The 19,956-nt window shown below is 33.4% G+C and overlaps 1 protein-coding gene across 8 annotated transcripts in view; it reads right to left on the bottom strand.

Annotated features, from left to right (window-relative positions):
* Positions 1 to 19,956, bottom strand: part of LOC142342810 (sodium/potassium/calcium exchanger 5-like) — a 108,611-nt gene that overhangs the window by 50,522 nt on the left and 38,133 nt on the right. For 5 of the 8 annotated variants that reach the window (XM_075394393.1, XM_075394397.1, XM_075394394.1 and 2 more), the window contains exons 2-3: positions 7,789 to 8,192; positions 1,281 to 1,529 (exon numbers count right to left, since the gene is read on the bottom strand). In XM_075394393.1, the coding sequence (XP_075250508.1) occupies positions 1,281 to 1,500 (220 nt within the window). In that variant the 5' untranslated portion in view covers positions 1,501 to 1,529; positions 7,789 to 8,192. Of the gene's footprint in view, positions 1 to 1,280; positions 1,530 to 7,788; positions 8,193 to 9,393; positions 9,465 to 19,956 lie in introns of those variants that run through there. The other 3 variants (XM_075394398.1, XM_075394396.1, XM_075394395.1) reach the window with 2 other exon arrangements.

Below are 19,956 nucleotides of genomic sequence, written 5' to 3' on the forward strand. Positions count from 1 at the left end.
TATTGAACTCCAGACCACTAACGATTGTCGCTGACCTTCCGGAAAATGAAATGCCTCTCACGCCAAACCATTTTCTGATCAACAGACCGTTCAATTCTCTCCCACCAGGAAAGTTTGACAGCCAAGAACCCGCCAGTTTCAAGTCTAGGAAGAATGTGCAGCAAATGGTCAACCATTTCTGGAAACGACTCGTCAAGGAGTATCTTCCGACACTGTTAATGAGGTCTAAATGGAGCGATAGTGGCCAAACACCACTGAGAGTCAACGACATTGTTTGGATTCTGAAAGATATGACTCCACGTGGAATTTGGCCCCTTGGACGTGTTCTCGAGGTCTACCCTGGACGAGATGGACAACACCGTGTGGTGAAGGTGAAAACGGCTTACGGCACGTACGCTCGCCCGGTCTCCGCGCTCGCACGCGTTTTGGCTGATTAGCCCATTTTTTCTTGACCTTTTTCGAAACGGTTTTCTAGGCAACTTGGGTTACACCCCCTTCCACGATCTGGTCAAACGTCTGTGATGTGTTAGTTGGCCTCCTCTTTCCCCTGGAGCATGTCGTGCAACAATCAACCAGAAGTAAAACTTGAAAAAAACATTGACTTTTGTCCTTATCGCAACCAAAACGAGTTGGTTGTTCCCGCAACTTAAAACTGAAAAAAAACTTAACAAACTGTCTAGAACAATGTAATTGAATCCTTATCTACATTCTCTTACAAACAACAGAAGGAATTATTGAGTTAACTGATTCATTCATTTGATTTAATTCAAGGCAAGACATCGGAAGTAGTTCAATTGCAATTGATTTGGACAACATGGTTGTATATGGTCTGCAATGGCTGGTATCACTCTTAAAAAGTTCAATGAAATTCACCTGACCTCTGTTCCGGTAATTGCAGACTCAGGTAAATTTCAGTGTCAGGTTCTTTTTTTCCTCACCTGTTTCAGGTGCAGTTACTCGACAACTTAGTTTTCGCTAATTTATGCATGCATTGCTTTGATTGAATTTTGTTGTTGAAACTTGAATATGCTTTTAAATGAGATTTAAAAGTTCTGCGTCTTGATGTCGTTTTTCTATGGAATATCGTTTCTATGGAATGCCGATTCATTTGACACAGGGGAATGTACGTGCGACAGTGAAATCAGTCAAAACATTTAAAGATCACACTCATGTAACCAAATGTTTCTGTCTGCAACTGATGAACATCTCCCCACTCATTGGGTATGAGAAATAAGTTGTGAGTGTTTGAGTAAATGGTTCTTGTTCACAATTATACTCACCGAAGGTATGAGTAAGGATGAGAGAGGTGGCTATGAATGACAGAGTAATCCATAACTTCACTTTGCGTTTTCTTTGTCTCAGTGACGATAGGGAACATAATGACGTCATTCCACTCGATATACTAGAAGGTGATGATGATGGTGATGACGTCATGGCTGGAACAACTTCTATTGGAGGACACTGGTGTCCTTTCTTGTATTGACGCATCATATTTCTCATGATGCCTTCTTCTGTTGTATCTGAGGGCGCTGTAATGCAAAACAGGTACCATTAGCAATTGACAATTTCTATTTTTTAATTGAGACATTCCGTTTTGAGATCAGCTTTTGTTAGATTGAAATTGAACATCCGGTTATTAAAGTTCTATGACTTAAGTTGAGGTGTCGGTACGCAAGGAGTAAGAGAAATGATAAACCCTTTGCTCTCACGTCTTACGTGGATGACAATCATCCGTTAACAGTTATTGTTGCGACTTTAAAATCATACCCCCGGGTTCAAGTTTTTTTTCGATTTCGTACAAGGCTCATATAAGATTTGATACTGTCTGTAATTGATTTCTTAGTACAATCCTAGAATGAAACCAAAGAAATCATATATGCTCCTTGTCTGATTATCAAGAAATCATATATGATCCTAGTATTATTACCAAGAATCATACATCTTTTTCTTCTTCAATATACGTTTTCATTGTTATCGATAAGGTACCATTTATGTGATTCCCCGGCATCACTTTCTAATCCACCAAAAGACCCTAAAATGCAAAATCTATCGCAAAATTGGGTGCTTAATCAAAACTTAAGTCCATTTTTGACAAATATTTTCATTTTCTCTGAAAGCAGTTTATACCTATCAATGCTCATTACCTAGAAACATGCGAAAAATTAATTTTCCATCTAACTTTTAAATCATTCTCTAAATACGCATAGAATCCGAAGTTGTTCTTTTAGCGCATCAAAATAGTCAAATGTGGCCTGTACATGCATATTAAGTTTAAATGCCCTCTGATTACATTATACGGGTATCATTGACTTTAGTCCATGTTTTATGTACCATATATAAACTTCTATGATTTACAAGAAAGCTCTCAATTTTTTGTACGATTTTTGACGATTTCAAAGAATTCATATCTTCGAATGACTATCAAGAAATCATATATGATCTACTACGATTACTAAGAATCATATATTACATAATGTGTTTATTAAGAATCATTTATGACCTAGTAGGAAGTCAAAGAAAGTTGTATTATCGGTGACTCGGGCTCCAGTTATAATTAAATTGTTATTCTGTAAGAAAACTTTCATATGTGCATGAGTCTTTCAAGATAATCGTCTTGCAAGAACCGCCGGAAAGATGCTTTTTTAAAACCCTAAAACCTTACAAGATATGCGTTAATTGAAAGAATTTTGCATGTTCTTACAAAATAACCATAGTAAGTCTCGGATAATATCAGGTATTTATAGTCTGGCCATTTTTATGTTGCAAAGGGCAGCATAATTGCCAAACAAGAGAACTTGTGTTTTAAACGTCTCATTGAAAATCGACTGTCAAAAAATAAACAAAAATTTACGTTTTTGTTTTCAAAACCATAATAATTTCAAATAGAAGATGCAGAACAGTGTTCACGGGTCCTGACATTTTGTGAGTTTAGTGCCGTAATAGCCTAGAGCTAGAGTGTGTGACGCACATACTAATTAATAATTGTTCAATTTCCTGCCACTGTGATGATATCCCTGCCAAGATGAGCTATAGCTGAGCCATTATTTCAAGCCAACAATAGCCTGATCAATTTTGGCTTCAGCGACGGTACAGCAAGGAAGGAAACAGACTCACGAATTGTGGCTATAGTCATCAAAGACCAATTCTGGTTGTTAATTGAAGAGGCTGGAAACAATAAAAAAATCAATGTGATCTAATATCAAGTTCTATTTTGTTGCAATTCCATAGAAACGACAACCATGGGGTTTTATTGTTTGAAACTGTTCATAGCACTTTTTAATTTCATAGTTAATTCATAGCATTTTTAACTAATTTTAAATTAGAAAACACGCAAAAACACATAAAAACCAGACGAAAAAGCAAAAGAATGCAAGTGAATGTCATTTTCAAAACCAAAAAAAGTTATTTAGTTTCTACTAATTGGCTTAATATTAAGAAAATAGAAATCTTTCTCTATCAGCTGTAATTCCTCAACTATGATTTTCAAAAAAATCTATTATGAAAATTGTTCAAACTAATTTTACAAAAGGTAACAATGCTCAACCACCTGAAACAAGGTTTTTAGTTTACCAAAATCTGTTTATAGAAGTGACAGAGCTCCCTGAGAAAATAGATAAAATCAACAAGAAGAATGAACTTGTTTCAGAAGCTAAATTGGATCCGTAATCTAGAACTGGAAAAATGAGAAGCCCTATTATTTCCAGGTGGGGTATATATTGAATGAAATTACACGGTCGAGGACCCTAGTTAAAATCGACGCTAATTCGTTTCATAGGTTCAGTCAAAATTTATTCATGGGTTGAGTAAAAGTCTTTTCATGGGTTTTTTGGGTCAAGCAGGGTCTTTTCATAGTTATCTTGGGTCAAACTCGGGCTTTTCATAGGCCGGTCAAAAGTCTTTTCATAAATCTGTTTTGTTAGCAAATTCGGAATTTTAAAATTTTGTTTCATCTGAAAAACCGTTTTAATGTCACAGGCCACGTTTTATTGTCCAGCCTAATTCCAGGACACGTTTTTTGTCTGGCTAAAATCGAAGCCGGGTGTTTTACTTCCAGCCAAATCGAGGACATCAGACAAATTCAAGACAAGATTTTTTCATACTAAAAATGTGTCGCGGACAGTCTTTTTATGCCTTAAAAGGGTCAAAGGTGGTCTCTCAAAAATTCCAGGTCTTGACTAGGGATGTGAAAGAAGAAACACAGGCGACAATTATCCAGACAATTCGTTTCATAAGTCCAACTAATTTTTACTCGAGGGTTGAGTGAAAGTGTTTTCATAGGCATTTTGGGACCAGCAGGTTGTTTTTATTGTTATCTTGCATGGTCATTGCATGGGTCAAGCATGGTCATTTCATGGGTTGGGCAAAAGTCGTAAGTCTGTTTTGTTATAAAATTTGGAGTTTTAAATTTATTCATCTGCACAAACAATGCTGATTTTTGATGGAATGCAGTTCCTCTAAATTGCAAAAGAGGAGGGAGCTTTCATGATGACTACATTATAAGCACTTGTTAGCAATCACATTGAATGTAAAAGAGGTTCTGTTCCAGGACACGTTTTATTTTCCAGTCCAATTCCAGGAAGCGGTTTTTTGACCAACCAATTTCCAAATATTTTGTTGTCCCGGCAAATTTTAGGACACGTTATATTGTTTAACCCAAATCAAAATCGGTTGTTTTAGCTTCATCTAAGTTTGAGGACATCACTCAAGTTTCCGACAAATTTTTTCATACAAAAAATCTCTGGAGGACAGTCTTTTCATGCTTAAAATTGGCCGAAGACGGTCTTTTTATAATTCCAAGTCCAGACTAGGGATATGAAAGGAGAACCACGCGTGACAATTTCTATTACAGCACTGCAATCAACTTATAATTCGTCCGTTAGCGAAAAGACCAAGTCTTTATTTTAATCGTGCTACTGATACAGATTGAGCAATATCATCAAGTTTGAAGCATTCCTCGGAACCAAATTTAAACACCTATTTGAAAAAAATGTTTTGAAAAGGTGGCTACAAAATAAAAATTCAATTTCACTTAGGAGAAAAGGTTGTCAAGCCTTTAAACCAAAACTTGTTAAATAAAGTCAGTACATATTTTCAATTGTTCTAATCTTGGGAACAGTTAATATACATACTTGTACTAATGGGCACAGTTAATATTGTAGTAATGTAACAAGAAAACCCACAAAAGAAATTCAAAATAGACGAATATCTAGAAATTACAAGTTTCTTTATGAAAACTTGATGAATCACAGCCTCAAGAGCATGAATTAAAATAAACAAGTTATGAGATTAAAATTATTTAGGTAAAAAGAAAATGCAACCAGTGTTTTTGAGACTATGCTACAAGTTGCCAGAGATAAGATTTAAAAACGGCAAAGATCCAAAACTGAATAATGTTTTTTAAAGCTCAAAATTTCAAATGTCATAATTTCAAATACATTCAACTAAAACATTTAGATTGAGTAGCTTGTAACTTGTTGAAGCCATTGCAAATTGTTGAAGCCATTATCATCATAAGCTATCAATTTAAAAATTTTGATTGTTTATTGTGTGCATCTGAACTTTATTAGGCCCTCCTTTTGGAGGAGATTGCGCGAAAAATACAACAAATAACCACAGGCATTGTTGTATTTTTCAAAGTTGTTTTCTGAAATCACATAGTTTTAAAGCCATAAAGACACCAGTTGCATTCAAAAACCAATGAAAGGATTAATAATAGCTTCGCCAAAATATGAATAGGACATGTCGTCAATGAGAATGAGTTACAAGCGGTCTAATAGATGAAAAAATAGGAGAGGTCTAAAAGTAGATCAATTTTTTCAAAACAATTTATCTCAAAGTCATTGGAACCATCACTATTAACTAAATCCGCAAATACTTTAATTTGAAAGGACGCAATAGAGACCTGTCAATATATGGTCTATGTGTTCATCTGCAAAATCAACGGGACCTGTTGTTAAGGAGGTCATCTGACAAACGAACAAAACCAATTTCAAATGCAGAAAAATTTACTACAGTTTAAAAAATTCGGACACTCGTGGTATGAAGCAATGAAAATATTTATATATATATATATATATATATATATATATATATATATATATAACAACAAGAAAGATCAAATTTTCAATCTCTAGAAAGAAGATGCATCTTTTGTTTAATAAGACAAATAAAAAATTGACTTAAATTGAAAAAAAGAATAAAATTTAACTCAAATTTTCTCGAAACAAAAATATTCAAAGACCTAAGAGCTATTAGGTATCAACTGAAGGCATAATATAGGTTTACCAAAAACAATTTCGGAAGGCAAATGGATCCTATATTACTGATAACCAGTAATTAGACTGCAAAATGACAAATGCGGGCAAAACACAAGATAATGATTAAAGTTTACAAAAATATTTTGTGGAAGCCATAAAAACTTTGAATTATTCTTCTAAAAATTAATACACAAATATTTGGCCCAATACTTACTCTAAAATGAGGTCGCAAAAATTTACCATTGACAGGCAGCTATTCGGGTTAGTAATTAACATAAAAAGAAAAACAAAAAAGCTAAATTAAATTTTCAAAAAGACATTGCACCCATAAAATCATGATAATTGGCTGTGAGAAGCCACGATGAGGCCAAAAGTAGCCTGACAATTTTTGCGCGTTCACTAATAACAAATAATTGTTCAAACCGAAAAAGACGATTCCGCGTGAAAGATTTCAATATACCACAAAAAACAATGCGTTTTGGATAATGATTGTTTTACGTTGACGAAAAACCGGCAAAATGTTAGTTCCGTAACACTTTCATAGGAAGGAGAAGTAAAACAATTAGCCCTCGTTAGAACTTATTTGCAATTGTTTCACCAATTTTCAAGTATATGTTTCCGGATAATTTGAACAAATTTGGCCAAAAAACTATATTTGGTGCCATTTTTGATAAAATTTTGAAGGAAGAAAATCAATTCAACAACCTTTCTCTGTGTTCATAGGAAAAAATAATAACACTAATCGTTAACAAATTTAATCTTAGTGAAACTTGCAAAAAAATTGAGCAACATTTTCCGAATATGCTAATATGAACAATGGACATCAATCAAATGTTTTAAACAAAATTTTAAACCTCGACAGCTGCCTGGGGAAAAACCAAACTCAAAAACACTTTTAATATTCTGATACCACTTACAACACTCTACGACGAATATATCGATCGGCTGAAATATACTGAGCAAACAACCAGCTGAACATATAGTTCCTCCTCCAGTAAAGTGGGCCGGAACAAATAGTTTCCTACATTTTTATTTTTTTTGCTTTTATTACGACCCCAACGCATTACTTGAAGTAGACTGAAGCCTCGATTTCATAGAGCTGCATCATTTACTTATCAGAAAATATTTTTTAAAAAACATAAAAAATAGGAGCTGTGGAGAGGGCATGAAAAGCTTTATGCAAACAGCAGCTAGACACTGATTTTGTGTGAATATCACTTTTTCGTATAGTGGATAAAGATTTTGCAGATATTGAGGTGTCCATCCAATCGATTTTGTGAAAGTATTTAAGAAATGAGTTGATTTACGGCGGAGTAGTGACTTTACAAGTATAGTGACACCTTGAAACCAGTTTAGCAACTGCACAGTTCTTATGTCTGCAAGCTGTAAAAAACAAGTAATCATAAATTTGGCGCCCATAAAATTTAGCCGCTAATTTAGCCCCGGAATTCCAAAGACCACTAAAGGAGAAATATCCTTTCCTGCGATCTATCAAAAACCCCTCCATAAAAATTTGATTTAAAATTCTAACCTGCACTGTCAAAGTGACAATAAAACGCAGAGCTCTTCAGCTAAAGACTGTAACAATCACCCCCAATGCTACCACCACTTTTACGCACGTGAATAGATTGTCCGCTCCAAATCATTCAATTCTTTCACCCACTTCACAGAAAGTCGACACGTTGCTGCGGGCGAACAAAAATTGGGGTGAGATTTTTAGTAGCGCTGTGACGTTTTTCCCGTTCTTCTTTTCTAGTGTTATGTGTCTTAAATTTTCAATTGTTCCATTCCGCTCTTTTGCTCTCTCGCAAAAAGGTGGCTGCTATTTTCAGTTGTGGGTTACAATTGACGGTCATAATTTTGTCGGTGCTCACTTTTTCGCCATTTCTTTGCGATTCCTCTTCAAACAGTTTTCATTTTGCGCACTTGGTTATCCTGAAAATCAGTCATGCTGTAATACCATTTAGGAATTTACCAAAATAGGCAAACGCTTTTAAGAGTGGAAAATTGTTTAAATAATTGTTGTATTTAAAATGTGAATTAGAGTGAATACGCCTCTTCTGTTCATATCTCAATTAACCTTTGTTGCGAAAAAACGATTTAGCTGAATGGCCAAAAAATCACACAAATTATGTGAGGGCTCCAATGCATAAAATCCACAATTTTTATATTGTAAAAAAGATAGAGCACGCTTGGTTTTAGAAAAACAAGAGCGTTTTTTTAATTTTGATAATGAGGTTGACTAAATGCTTAACGACTGAGTATCAAAAGATAAGGGTAGATTTCGTTGCCCCAGGAGACGTTTTTTGATCTCTTGTTTCAAGACAAAAATTCAAACAAAAACCAATAACTCGAAAAGGCAAAGTGGTTCAAAATAGTGAAATCTTGTTGGTTTGATATTGGCCAGACACGAACTGTTCCAAAAATAGTTTTTTGTTCAGACCCCACTTAGAAGGGGAGAAACTATATGCGCAACTGATTTTTTTTGTTCAGTCAATTTCGGCCGATCGATAAATTCATCGTAGAGAGTTGTGAGTGGTATCATAAGAAAGCCCTTCAATTAAATAATTAGTTGACTTGATTTTAGCGTCAATTTTGTTGAATTTAAGATCTTTTAACCAATTTTCTGTATCAAAATTATATTTTACACAAAATTAAGGACAATTACGTGTTTTAAATAGACGAGCGAAAAAAAATCGTTTTAGTCACATTGCGGAGTTTCACAAAGAAAAGATTCGAAATGTATAAAAGCGCAGTTTTAAAACCTCTTAAGAACTTATTGTTTTTATTGCATGTCAATTACAGAAAAGTCATTTTGATATCGAAATTGCATTTATGATAACTCCCATTGACGTTGTTCAGACGAGACCTAACGAACATCTATTTTGTATTCAGGTAATAGCTCATGGTTATTTTGGTATCGACATTGTATTTTCGTAATTTATTAGGCGAGTTTTGCAAGCTCTTACCGGATTTTCGTTTCTCCTATCACTTATTGTCATTAATTGGACGTCCATTTGGATTTCTAATCAGGGCTTTGTAAAAATATCTAATACATTGCGTTGACATCTAACTAATAGCTGTTATCTGGTTGAAAACGCTTTGATGAAAAAAGAAAATTTTGAAAGAGCTTTACCTTTTTTAAACATTTTTCTGTGAATTTGAGGGCCGATTGCACTGATTACACAACCCATTTTAATTCGACTGAAACAAAAATAATTTTGCTTGTTAAATTTTCATTTTAAAAAATTTTGATTTCTGTATATTTGTTCGTAATTTTTGAATTTATGGTTTTTGCCTGTAAATGTTGTCCTTTTTGGATTTGTAAGATTTCATCTTATTAAGGAAAACTCTCAATAGCTACTTGACTTCTTATAAGGTCGTAACTGATAAAAATTTTTGCTTTCCCTTGAGAGATAATACTTTTAATGGCTTAGCTACTCCAATTTTCCACAAAAGTAGTGTTAATATTTAATATTCGTTTATATTAGTTAGTGTTTTTTCAAGTCATATTATCACACTATTTACAGATCCCATTGATGACCAGAAAAAATATATGGGCATATAAAAACATTTTCTCTGAATAGCTAGTTTTCTTTATTGGTTTCGGCGATTTTTATTGCATTGTTTTTGAGTTTCTGATTTTCGCATGTGCTTGTTGCTTCTTTCGTAGTCGTAAGAATTTTTCCTAGAATTGACAGTTCTCATTAACTTCAAATTGATTTGCGAATGTTTTTTTCATTACCATAAGTAGAGAGGTAATCCTGTTATTTTTTTATTTTATTCGTTTGTAAAAGTTTCAGGACATTTTTGCGGTTTGACCTTTTGTTATTCTTTTTGATCAACTTGTAACTTATCTTCAATAAAAGGAGGTCTAATCAGCTTTATTGTAAAGAAAACCTTCAGCTTTTTTGTTTTTTGTGTGACAACTGATATCTTTTGACAATATGAGCTTTAATAAAAAAAATATATACGAGTGTTTAGTATTTATATTTCCTTTTCGTATGTTCAAAGGTTTTAGTTTTATTCTTACTAAATAATAACTGAATTGAACTATAATTTTCAGGCAATAGCTGATGATGATTTCAATGTCTTCAAAACTTTGTGTTTTCGTAAATTGTTTGTAAATATTTGAGTATTTCCTTATCTTTGTTCCTTTTTTGTAGTTCTGTCCTTTGACTCACGCTCACCGCAGACAGCTTTCAGTGGTTTTTTATAAGTTATAGGTAAGTTTATCTAGATTTTTTAAAGATAAAAGCTAATGGTTTTTATGACCTTTGAAATTATATGGTTTCAAAAAATTCAAGGATTTTTGGACTTTGCCCCTTTTTCTTTTTTTCCTCAATTTTGTCGAATTGTAACCTAGTTCCATTAAAAAATTGACCAATCGGCTTTCTGGTTGTGACAGGTGAAATTGTGTAGTTATGTTTTTATCTGATGGTATTTCGGCTTTGTTACTAAGTGCTTTTAAAATTAGATTCCGTTTTTGTTTTAAAACAATTTTTTTCTTTGTTTATTTTATTTTATGTGCTGTCCCGTAGTCTTATCGATGTCCCGTAGTCTTACAATGTTTACATCTTACAAAATTATTTGAAGAACTCGCAAGTTTTGAATCAACTTGCAAGATTGGAATTCACTAATAACTAAAACTTCAAAAAAGTGTACCCATTGCTGTCAAGAACTTGGAAGTTTGTTTTATATATGGTCTGAATCGACAATTTCTAAACTGTAGACAATAAACAATAATGAGAACTTGATTTGCACCGGCCAGTCTATCGTGGAATATCTTTCTCTGCATATACTCCTGTGGGAATAAAAATTGAGATCAGAGTGATACAGAATGGTTCTCAGAGCTGAATCAGAGACTGATCATGTCAATTAGTACGCTTGACAGACGAGTTTTATGATAAACAACTGCTTGTCGACTGAAAGGGCAGGATCCAGGGTAAGATTAATCTGCGTGCATTTAATGTACAGGGTTGTTTCCAAGGTAGGCTCACTCTTAAGCTATAATTGGCAGCTAAGGCTTAACACATGAAGAAGAAAAGAACAAAACTGAAAATCGAGCTTTTTCAATTTACACAGCGTTGTTTATTGTTTCTGCACTTGTTAATAGCATCTTAATGGGAAGATGCACGCTACTAATTGGACAAATATTATATCATGAAATTGTTTAGAAAATGAATCAAAAGAAAACCTATAAATCAACAATTTAATATTTATACGGCAATAAAATAAATTTCGTTCCTCGGACTTTATACAAGAGCTTCAACTTCTGAGGGTTGAACCGCGTTCCGAAAGTCTGTACCAGAAATAAACGAACTTACTCATTTTTGAAACAATTTTCTTCTTTGAAAAATTTGTATACGTATATGTGCCAACTTTTATCCCATTTATTTACACTAAAAATCTAAATTTTGTTTCCTTATTTGTTTTTAACTGCATTAATCAAATGCATAAAAAGTAAGCGCTGCAAGAGAACGCCAGTCCTTTTCTCATGTATAAAGAAACAATGAGGTAACAACAGAAATGTATACTGAGTTCTAAGAAACTGTACTGTTCAGAAATATGTTGACTCTGTTTACTCTGTATTTACTATTCGATGAGCATCACAGTTGAGCATCAAGAGGGCTTGGCTAGTATAGAGTTTTCTTGGCTACTATAGTTTTCTCATCGTCCTTAAAAAGACTAGATATAGCCTGCTCCTCGAAGGAAAATTCTCAAGGTTTCTCCATTTGATGCATGAGAGGATCTGCTGAGGGTGTTAAAGGGTGTAAGAATTGGGGTAATCTCTGTGAACGATATTAGAGTGGGGCGGCGATGGGAGGATTTTTGAAGAAATTTCTCTTAAAACGATGTTGGACTAGGAATTACTTTTAAGGACCATACAACCAGCTCCAGTTATCTTTTGAACGTTTGTTTTTTTTCAAAGATTTTAGCAAACACAGCTTTTCACATCAAAATGAAAATTAGTAAAATGAGGAACTCGTTGAATCAACAAGTAAAACTATGGTTATTTAAACCAGTACGAGCGTCTACCGGTACCGAAAAAAACTACTTACAAACAAAATGGTTGGCGCTTTCCGGTGCCGATTTCCGTTCAACACGGAAAGAGCTTAAATTAAAAGCTATTAAACCTATTAAAAGCCTTACAATGAAAAATTTCTACAAATCCTTAAAATTAAAATAAGATAATAAAAATTGGATAAGATAATGAAAATTATTTCACAAAATTTTAATCCTTTTAATTCTTTTGTCGCTCAATTTTAAAATTAAGGTTTTATTATTACTAAAATGCGTGATTATACTGAAATTAATCTGCCGCACAATTCTTTGCGGAACAAACTTCGGTCCTTGCGGTGGAAAACAGTTTTCAATTTTCAACGTTCAGTTTAAAAGTGGAAAAACCTTGACTGGAATTTCCATATAGAGCAAAAGCTTTTCGTCAGCAAAATTTGTTAGTATGGTCCAAAAGCACTATGTATTAACGAAAGAAAATTAAATCAGGTAACAAAAACTAGTAAATTTACTCAAATATTTGTGTAAGGTAGACACCCGTAACGACAAAGCACAAACTGCAGTAAGAGGAAAATTAATCAACTGACGTTTGTGTTCTGCGAATGATGCTGGTTTTCAGACTAATGTGGGCGTAAACTTTCAGAAGCAGACTTTTTAGAATTAAAAAAAAGAGTTGAAGAAATACTTGAAAAAAACTGCTACAATTATGCACCATGATAGTGCTAGATCAAGTCTGAAAGCATCGTTTTTGCATTAAAAAGCCAAAATTTGTCTAGGCAAAACTCTTAATGTAGGTCTGTTCTCCAGTCAAAAACAGTCCCAACTGCTGATTGTTATTCAAACTCCCCCACCCTAAAAATTGTTTTTTTATTTGTAGAAATAGGCTTGCCACAATGAAATAAATACCACGTTATTTCCTGAATGATAAATTCTCGAATTTCCGAAAATTTAAATCGGATTTACCAGAGGCATTTAATTTTTTTTTTATTTTGTAGAAAGAATCAGCATATATATATATATATATATATATATATATATATTTATATATATATATATATATATATTTATATATAAATTGGGGATCAGATCCAAATGATGAATTTGATTACACTCCTCAAACTCGTTTTGACTCAATCAAAATCAAAGTGAATGCAACAGAATGAATATAAATATGCGTTTTCTCCAGTGATCTTTTGCGTCAATTCACGTAGTTCAACTAAGGAAGAGTTGTAAGATCTTACGAGAATGCTAGTGTTAATTCACTTATTTTTCTCTTTTTGTCCAATAAATTTGCAATGTCTCCAAATGTAGACTTTATGTGACGCAGAAAAAAACACGAGCGTTCGTGTTGCGTATGTTTCAATGAAAAAATAAATAGCTGTCAAATAGGCGACCTATGCAGTGTCTACTATTGATGGCAGAGCGGTCTATAACATACAGAAAACAAACGCTTTCGTGACAGACACGTAAAACTATCCAATCATCTTATTCACTTTGAAGCAATTTAGCAAATTAAAGAAACATTACAAGAAAACTCTATTAGAATTTAGTGCCAACACTTAAGTTACAGAAAAAAAGGCGTATGCAAAAGTTTAAAGGCCTTTATATCCAAATCAGCCATTTTCATATAAAATTCCATATTCTTATCTGGTCCAAGGTTGCTTTGATCTGCTGATAGGATGTTTTCAAGCGCTAACCAATTGATCAAAGTGAAAAGAAAATAAAACTCTATGCTCATAAGTTTCGTTTATCCTGATGCGCGCGCTGGATATTAAGTTCTTTATAGGCGAGTAAATTTACTCAGATTAGTTAGCAGCATCCGTTTTACAATCTTGTTATGTGGGACAGATCAGTGCAAGTCGTACCTTCTTTTTGCATTTCTTCAGCCCATATCAGTAAAAAAAAACGATAGAAACAAGCGGTATTCAGTAAGAATTTTTATATGAATGCCGATTCAGTATGAAGATGGCTTGTAATGTTTTCCCAGCATTTCTACCAGCACAACCTAGTTACCAGCACTGAATCTTTTACTATGCAGAAAGAAAAAGACACTGTTTATTAAAATTTTTAAATTTGAGAAGTTGAACTTAATCCAAAAACGTTTCTATTAGGAAATGAAGAAAATTCTGGCGTAGAAACAAAAAAATGAGCAATATGGTATCATTGCAGTGAAACGAAAGACGATCAATCATAAAGCAAGGAGTCAACAAAGTATTAAGACAGACAACATTTTGCGATTAAGAAATGAAGGAAGAGGGAAAGTTAATATTTTCTTTATTGTTTTTGTTTTCAGATGGAAAACAAAACATGTTTGTGGCTGGTGAAAACAAACGAAAGCACATTCAGCAAGTTCTTTGGAAAAAAATCTAATATATGATAATAAAAAAAACTGTCCAATTAAGAATAGTTCACAAAAATCGAAAAATTCTTCAAGAAAATTCATCATATTCTTACAATAAGTCATTTTGGGATATCTAAGTTAAACCATAAGAACTATGAATCTTTTTGCCACTCAATTTTACGATTTCATGTTTTAAAATTACTATAATGAGGGAATCTATTGCAATTTTTCTGCCGCAAATTGCTTTGCGGAACGCGCTTTGAGACACATTTTGAGTTGGAAAGCAGTTTTCACTTTTCAACTTCCACTTTAAAGGTCAAAAACACTGGCTGGAGTTTCCATATAGGACACCACTTTTTCGTCAGCATGTTTGTAAGTATGTTCGATACTCACAATTACCAACATAGGAAAAGTGAAATCTGGTAATAAAAACGAGTAAGTTTACTCAAAAATTTGGTAACGGTAGACGCCTGTAATGACAAAGCAGAAAACAGAGATTGCAGTAGGAGCAAAATTAGTCAGCTGGCGGTTATTTTCTGCGAAGGACGCTGGGCTTGAGACTCATTTTGGCGTAAACTTTTGGATGAAGACTTTTTAGAATGACTTTAAACTAATGGGTAAAAAAATTAGTTGAAAAAAAGCAGTTAAAATTATGTACCATAAGAGTGCGAGATCAAGTCTGAAAGTATCGTTTTTGCATTCAAAAGCCAAAATTTTGGTAGACAAAATTCTAAAGGTAAGACTATGCTCCATTCAAAAACCGTCTGAACTGCTGATTTTTTATCAAACTTCCCCATCGTAAATATTTTGGATCGTAAATATCGCTATAGATTTGCCACAGGATTTGAAACATTTATTTTTTGTCTATATTTTTTTTAGAAATCTACGTTATATCTTGAACGGCAAAATCTCAAATAATCGCAATTTTTATTTTTTCTTTGTATTTTGACGAAATTATCTGCATAAATCTAAAGAACATGTTAAAATTGAGTAAAGTATCCAAATGAACAGCATCCAAAATTGAACAGATCCAAATGATGAATTTGATTCCATTCCGTAAATTCATTCTGACTCAATCAAAATCAAATTGAGTGCACATCATGAAATTTAAAGTGCGTTTATTGCAGTGATCTTTCGCGACAACCGATGGTTTCAACTAAGGAAGGGTTTTCAACTAACGAAGGAAGATCTTATGAGAATACAAACGTTAAACTACTTACTTTTCTCTTTTTTATTCGATAAATCTGCAATAACTCCAAATGTGATTTTTATTCTGTGATGCAAAAAATAACAAGAGCGTTTGTGTTGTTTATGTTTCGTTTAAATAAAACATTAAATAACTATAAAATAAGCAGCTTAAGCACTAAACACTGTCTACAATTTGATGACAGATCGGTCTATAACATACAGAGAACGAGCAATCTCGTGACAGACACGTAAAACTATGCAATCTTCTTATTCACCTTGAAGCAATTTGAAGAAAAAATACAAGAAAATTTATTGAATTTAGTACAACACTTAAGTTACAGAAAAAGAGGCGTTCTGCAAAAGTGTAAAAGCCAAACCTTTATACCCAAATCAACCCTTTCCATAAATCTTTCCATATTCTTATCTGGTCGTTTATCCTGATGCGCGCGCTGGATATTAAGTTCTTTATAGGTGATTAAATTTACTCAGATTAGTTAGCAGCATCCGTTTTACAATCTTGATATATGGGAGAGAGCAGTACAAGTCGGACTTTCTCTGCGCTTTTCTTCAGCCCCATATCAGTTTTTAAAAAATCAGCAAGAAACAAACGCTAATTAGTAAAAATTATTCTGCAAATGCCGCTTCAGTAATGAAGATGACTTGTAATGTTTTCCCAGCGCTCTTACCAGTACAACCCAGTTACCAGCACTGAATCATTTACTATGCAGAAATTAGAAGACACTTTATTAAAAATTCGACCTAGAATAACTAAGTTTAGATGAGAAGTTGAACTTAACCCGAAAACGTTTCTTAAAGGACATGAACGAAATTCTGGCGGAGAAACGAAAAGGCAGGAATATGGGTTTATGGCAGTAAAAAATAATTAGGCGCCTTTTTCGAAAATTGCCAACTCAGAACGAAAGACGGCCAATAATAAGGCAAGGAGTCACCAAAGTATTAAGAAAGAAAACATTTTGCTGTTCTTTGTTCACTGCTACCAATTAAGTTCAGAAAAACGAAAATGTACGAACTGGGCGATTTACTATTTTCTGCATTGCTTTTGTTTTCAGAAAAAAACAAAACAAGTTCTTCGCTGGAAAAAGCAAACGATAGCACATTCAGCAAGATCTTTGGAGAACAAAATCTAATGTATGACCAACAAAAAACTATCTGATTAAGAATCGTTCACAACATTCCAAAATTCTTCACAAAAACTGATCATATTCTTCCAAAAAAGTCCTTTTGGGTTATCTAATTTAAAACGTCTGAACTATAAATGTAGCCTTTTGCAAAAATCATGGCTCAAAATCATGGCTCAGGGTAACTTAAATGAGGTTTTTGCATCAAAACAGACGCTTTCATAGAAAAATATATGATGTGCCCTGCTTTAGAAAGTTTTTGACAAAACACATTTCTTCATGGACCTAGAAAAAGGCAGAAAAACAGAACAAGACGTTGAAAAAGTTATTGAACTTGAAAAAAGGTAAAATTAACTTTAGCATTACTTGTTACATGAGTAATCAAATTTTTATGTAAATTTTGGTTTTGAAAGAACGAATGGCTTCACAGTCTTGACTTTTCGTGAACTGTGTTCGGCAATCAAAGCACCTAGAAGTTTTGTCGAGTGTACTGGTTATTTTTTCTGAAACATGAAACAAATTAATAGTTCTGAAATTCATAAACTTTCTCTCTCTCTCTCTCTCTCTCTCTCTCTCTCTCTCTCTCTCTCTCTCTCTCTCTCTCTCTCTCTCTCTCTCTCTCTCTCTCTCTCTCTCTGTCTGGATTGTTGATACTATTCGGAAATTGGAAAATTCAGTTTGTTGAGTGATGCCTTCTGAACATTAAACTAATTGCATGTGAGAGCAGAAAATTGATCTTGCGAAAAAATACGACTTGATTCGAAGCTTTTATCATAAACTGATTGTTCACGAACATCTCAATTTCGATTAAAAAACAAACTGTGATGCAATTTTGCAGCGACTACGGATCGAGTACAACTTTTTAAAAATTTTTATACTATTTTACTTGAGCCAAATTGTTGGCGAAAGTAATTCAATACAATAACTCTTGTCATTCCTACGAAAAAACTTGGAGATGTGAAAAACTTTAACAGAAAAGCACACCCTACTCGTTGCCCAACTCCTCTTTTAACCATTTCAACTACCAAAATAGTAATGGTTTGATTGGCAACATTTATAGTATTCTAGAAACTGTTCGTACCTGACCAACCGATTAGTAAGATATGTCTTAACCGCAAATAAAAATCACTCTAGAGTTTATCTCTTTTCATTTTCAGAGATACTTTTTTGAGATTGGATCTTAGTTGGGAGAAGTGTGGAATCACAACCATAGGTGTTGGAAAAGAAGATTAAAAGTTAAATTGACTATTTAAGTCTTTTTAAATTAATCTCAACGAAAAAAAAATCTTTTTGTTGACTTTTTGGCTAATTGCAGTAATCGGCTAAATTGTACAGCATGTCAGAAATAATTAGAGAAAAACCATCTTAAAGATTTTCAGTCACATTCAACAAATTCAAAGAAGGTAAAATGAGACAAAATAGACGCATGCGTTGATAGCGTGTATTAAGATTGCATCGAATTAATGATGGATAATAAATTTCCCATAAAACGACGGGAATTTCTTCAGATCTTTTCAGCACCGTGTACAAATTTAATGGTCCCTCTCAGATAACTGATCCCATATCTAGCAGTTTAACACACCGAGCTGTTATAACTGTTTATAACCAGGCGAGATCGAATTCAGCGAGTAATCAACATATTTTACACACTCCGTCTGTAAACCTGTCCAAATTGACTGCTCAGATTCTAGTTCAAATTCGGAAATTAAAACCTATAACAACTGCAAGTTTATTTGCTAGCATAAAAACCGAAATTTGATCTTATATTACAATTTTTTGTGTGAGTTAAAATTAGAAAAGGAAATTTCTGAATAAACTCAAGAAGATTTGTTTCGCATCAGAAGATAATTACTAAAGATTTGTTCTAAGCACAATTGTCTCTTTTTTGCAGACGAGGGAATTGAAAACTATTGATTTCCCTCTAAATTGGATTATAATAATCTCTACATTTCAGAAAAGACAATAAAAGATTAGCTTGTCTAAGGGGATTCAGTATCTCTTTGTAACAGTAAACTGCAGCTTTTTAATCACAAACTAATAATCGGTCCAAATTATTTTTGTCATGGTGAATAAAAATTTTTCCATTTTGCGTTTTATATAAGTAAATTGTTTTATTATTTTGCTTCTCTTGAATCATTTTTAATTAGGTTTTAGTGTTTACGCAATATCTAGACAAAAAGCGTACTCTTTAAAGCAAATTAAAAACTAGTTTGAATTTTTGATTATTTTTCAGTAGGAGTTTCAAAGCTTAAAGTATAATTACGTATGTGATTTTTGCTCTCTATTTTTCTTTCGAAGCAATGTGTAGAATAAGTGGGAACTAAGTAAATGTATTTTAATATACCACCAGACCGTAACTTGCATGTGTGTATTGGATGTCCTTTGTGTCCTGCTCCTTACTTCCTTTTTTGGGGGATCTAGTTCCTAATTTGGGATATTAAAGTTAACCCTAAGGGAATAATGCTCATACTGAGCTGTGGTAATGATAATACAACTAATAATAATAATGCCCATTTATATATTATAACTATATACACACACAACAGCCATCATCATGAAATGTACATAACTGTTTCTGTATACCACCTTTTTTCCTGTAGTTACCGTAACAACCAACACATAACCTTCTCAGTCTATCTGTCTGACTATTTTTGCTGTGCAATTGGACAGTAGGGTCCATCCCGTGGTTATGAGACTAATTTTTTATATGAAAAAAATGAGGCCGTTAGTGGAATGAAGCGTAGATACAGAGGGCGGCGGAAGAAAACAGAGGGCGCAGAATTGAAAAGAAGAAAAAGTTTGACTCAAATCTGTGCTCTAAGATCAAAAGTACCCAATCAAAGAAAAATAGACTGCATATAGTCTAGACATGACACAAGGACATACATTTTTTAGAATTGCAGCAAAATTATTTAATATATTTTGATAGAAAATATTGATGCAAATTGTGAACTAGTTTAAAATTTTGATACGCCTAAGGTAATAATGTCTAAAGATTCAAAAATTCGGAAGT

Source organism: Convolutriloba macropyga, chromosome 7 (genome assembly GCF_964194025.1).
Source record: "Convolutriloba macropyga chromosome 7, txConMacr16.3, whole genome shotgun sequence".
Classification (NCBI taxonomy): domain Eukaryota; kingdom Metazoa; phylum Xenacoelomorpha; order Acoela; family Convolutidae; genus Convolutriloba; species Convolutriloba macropyga.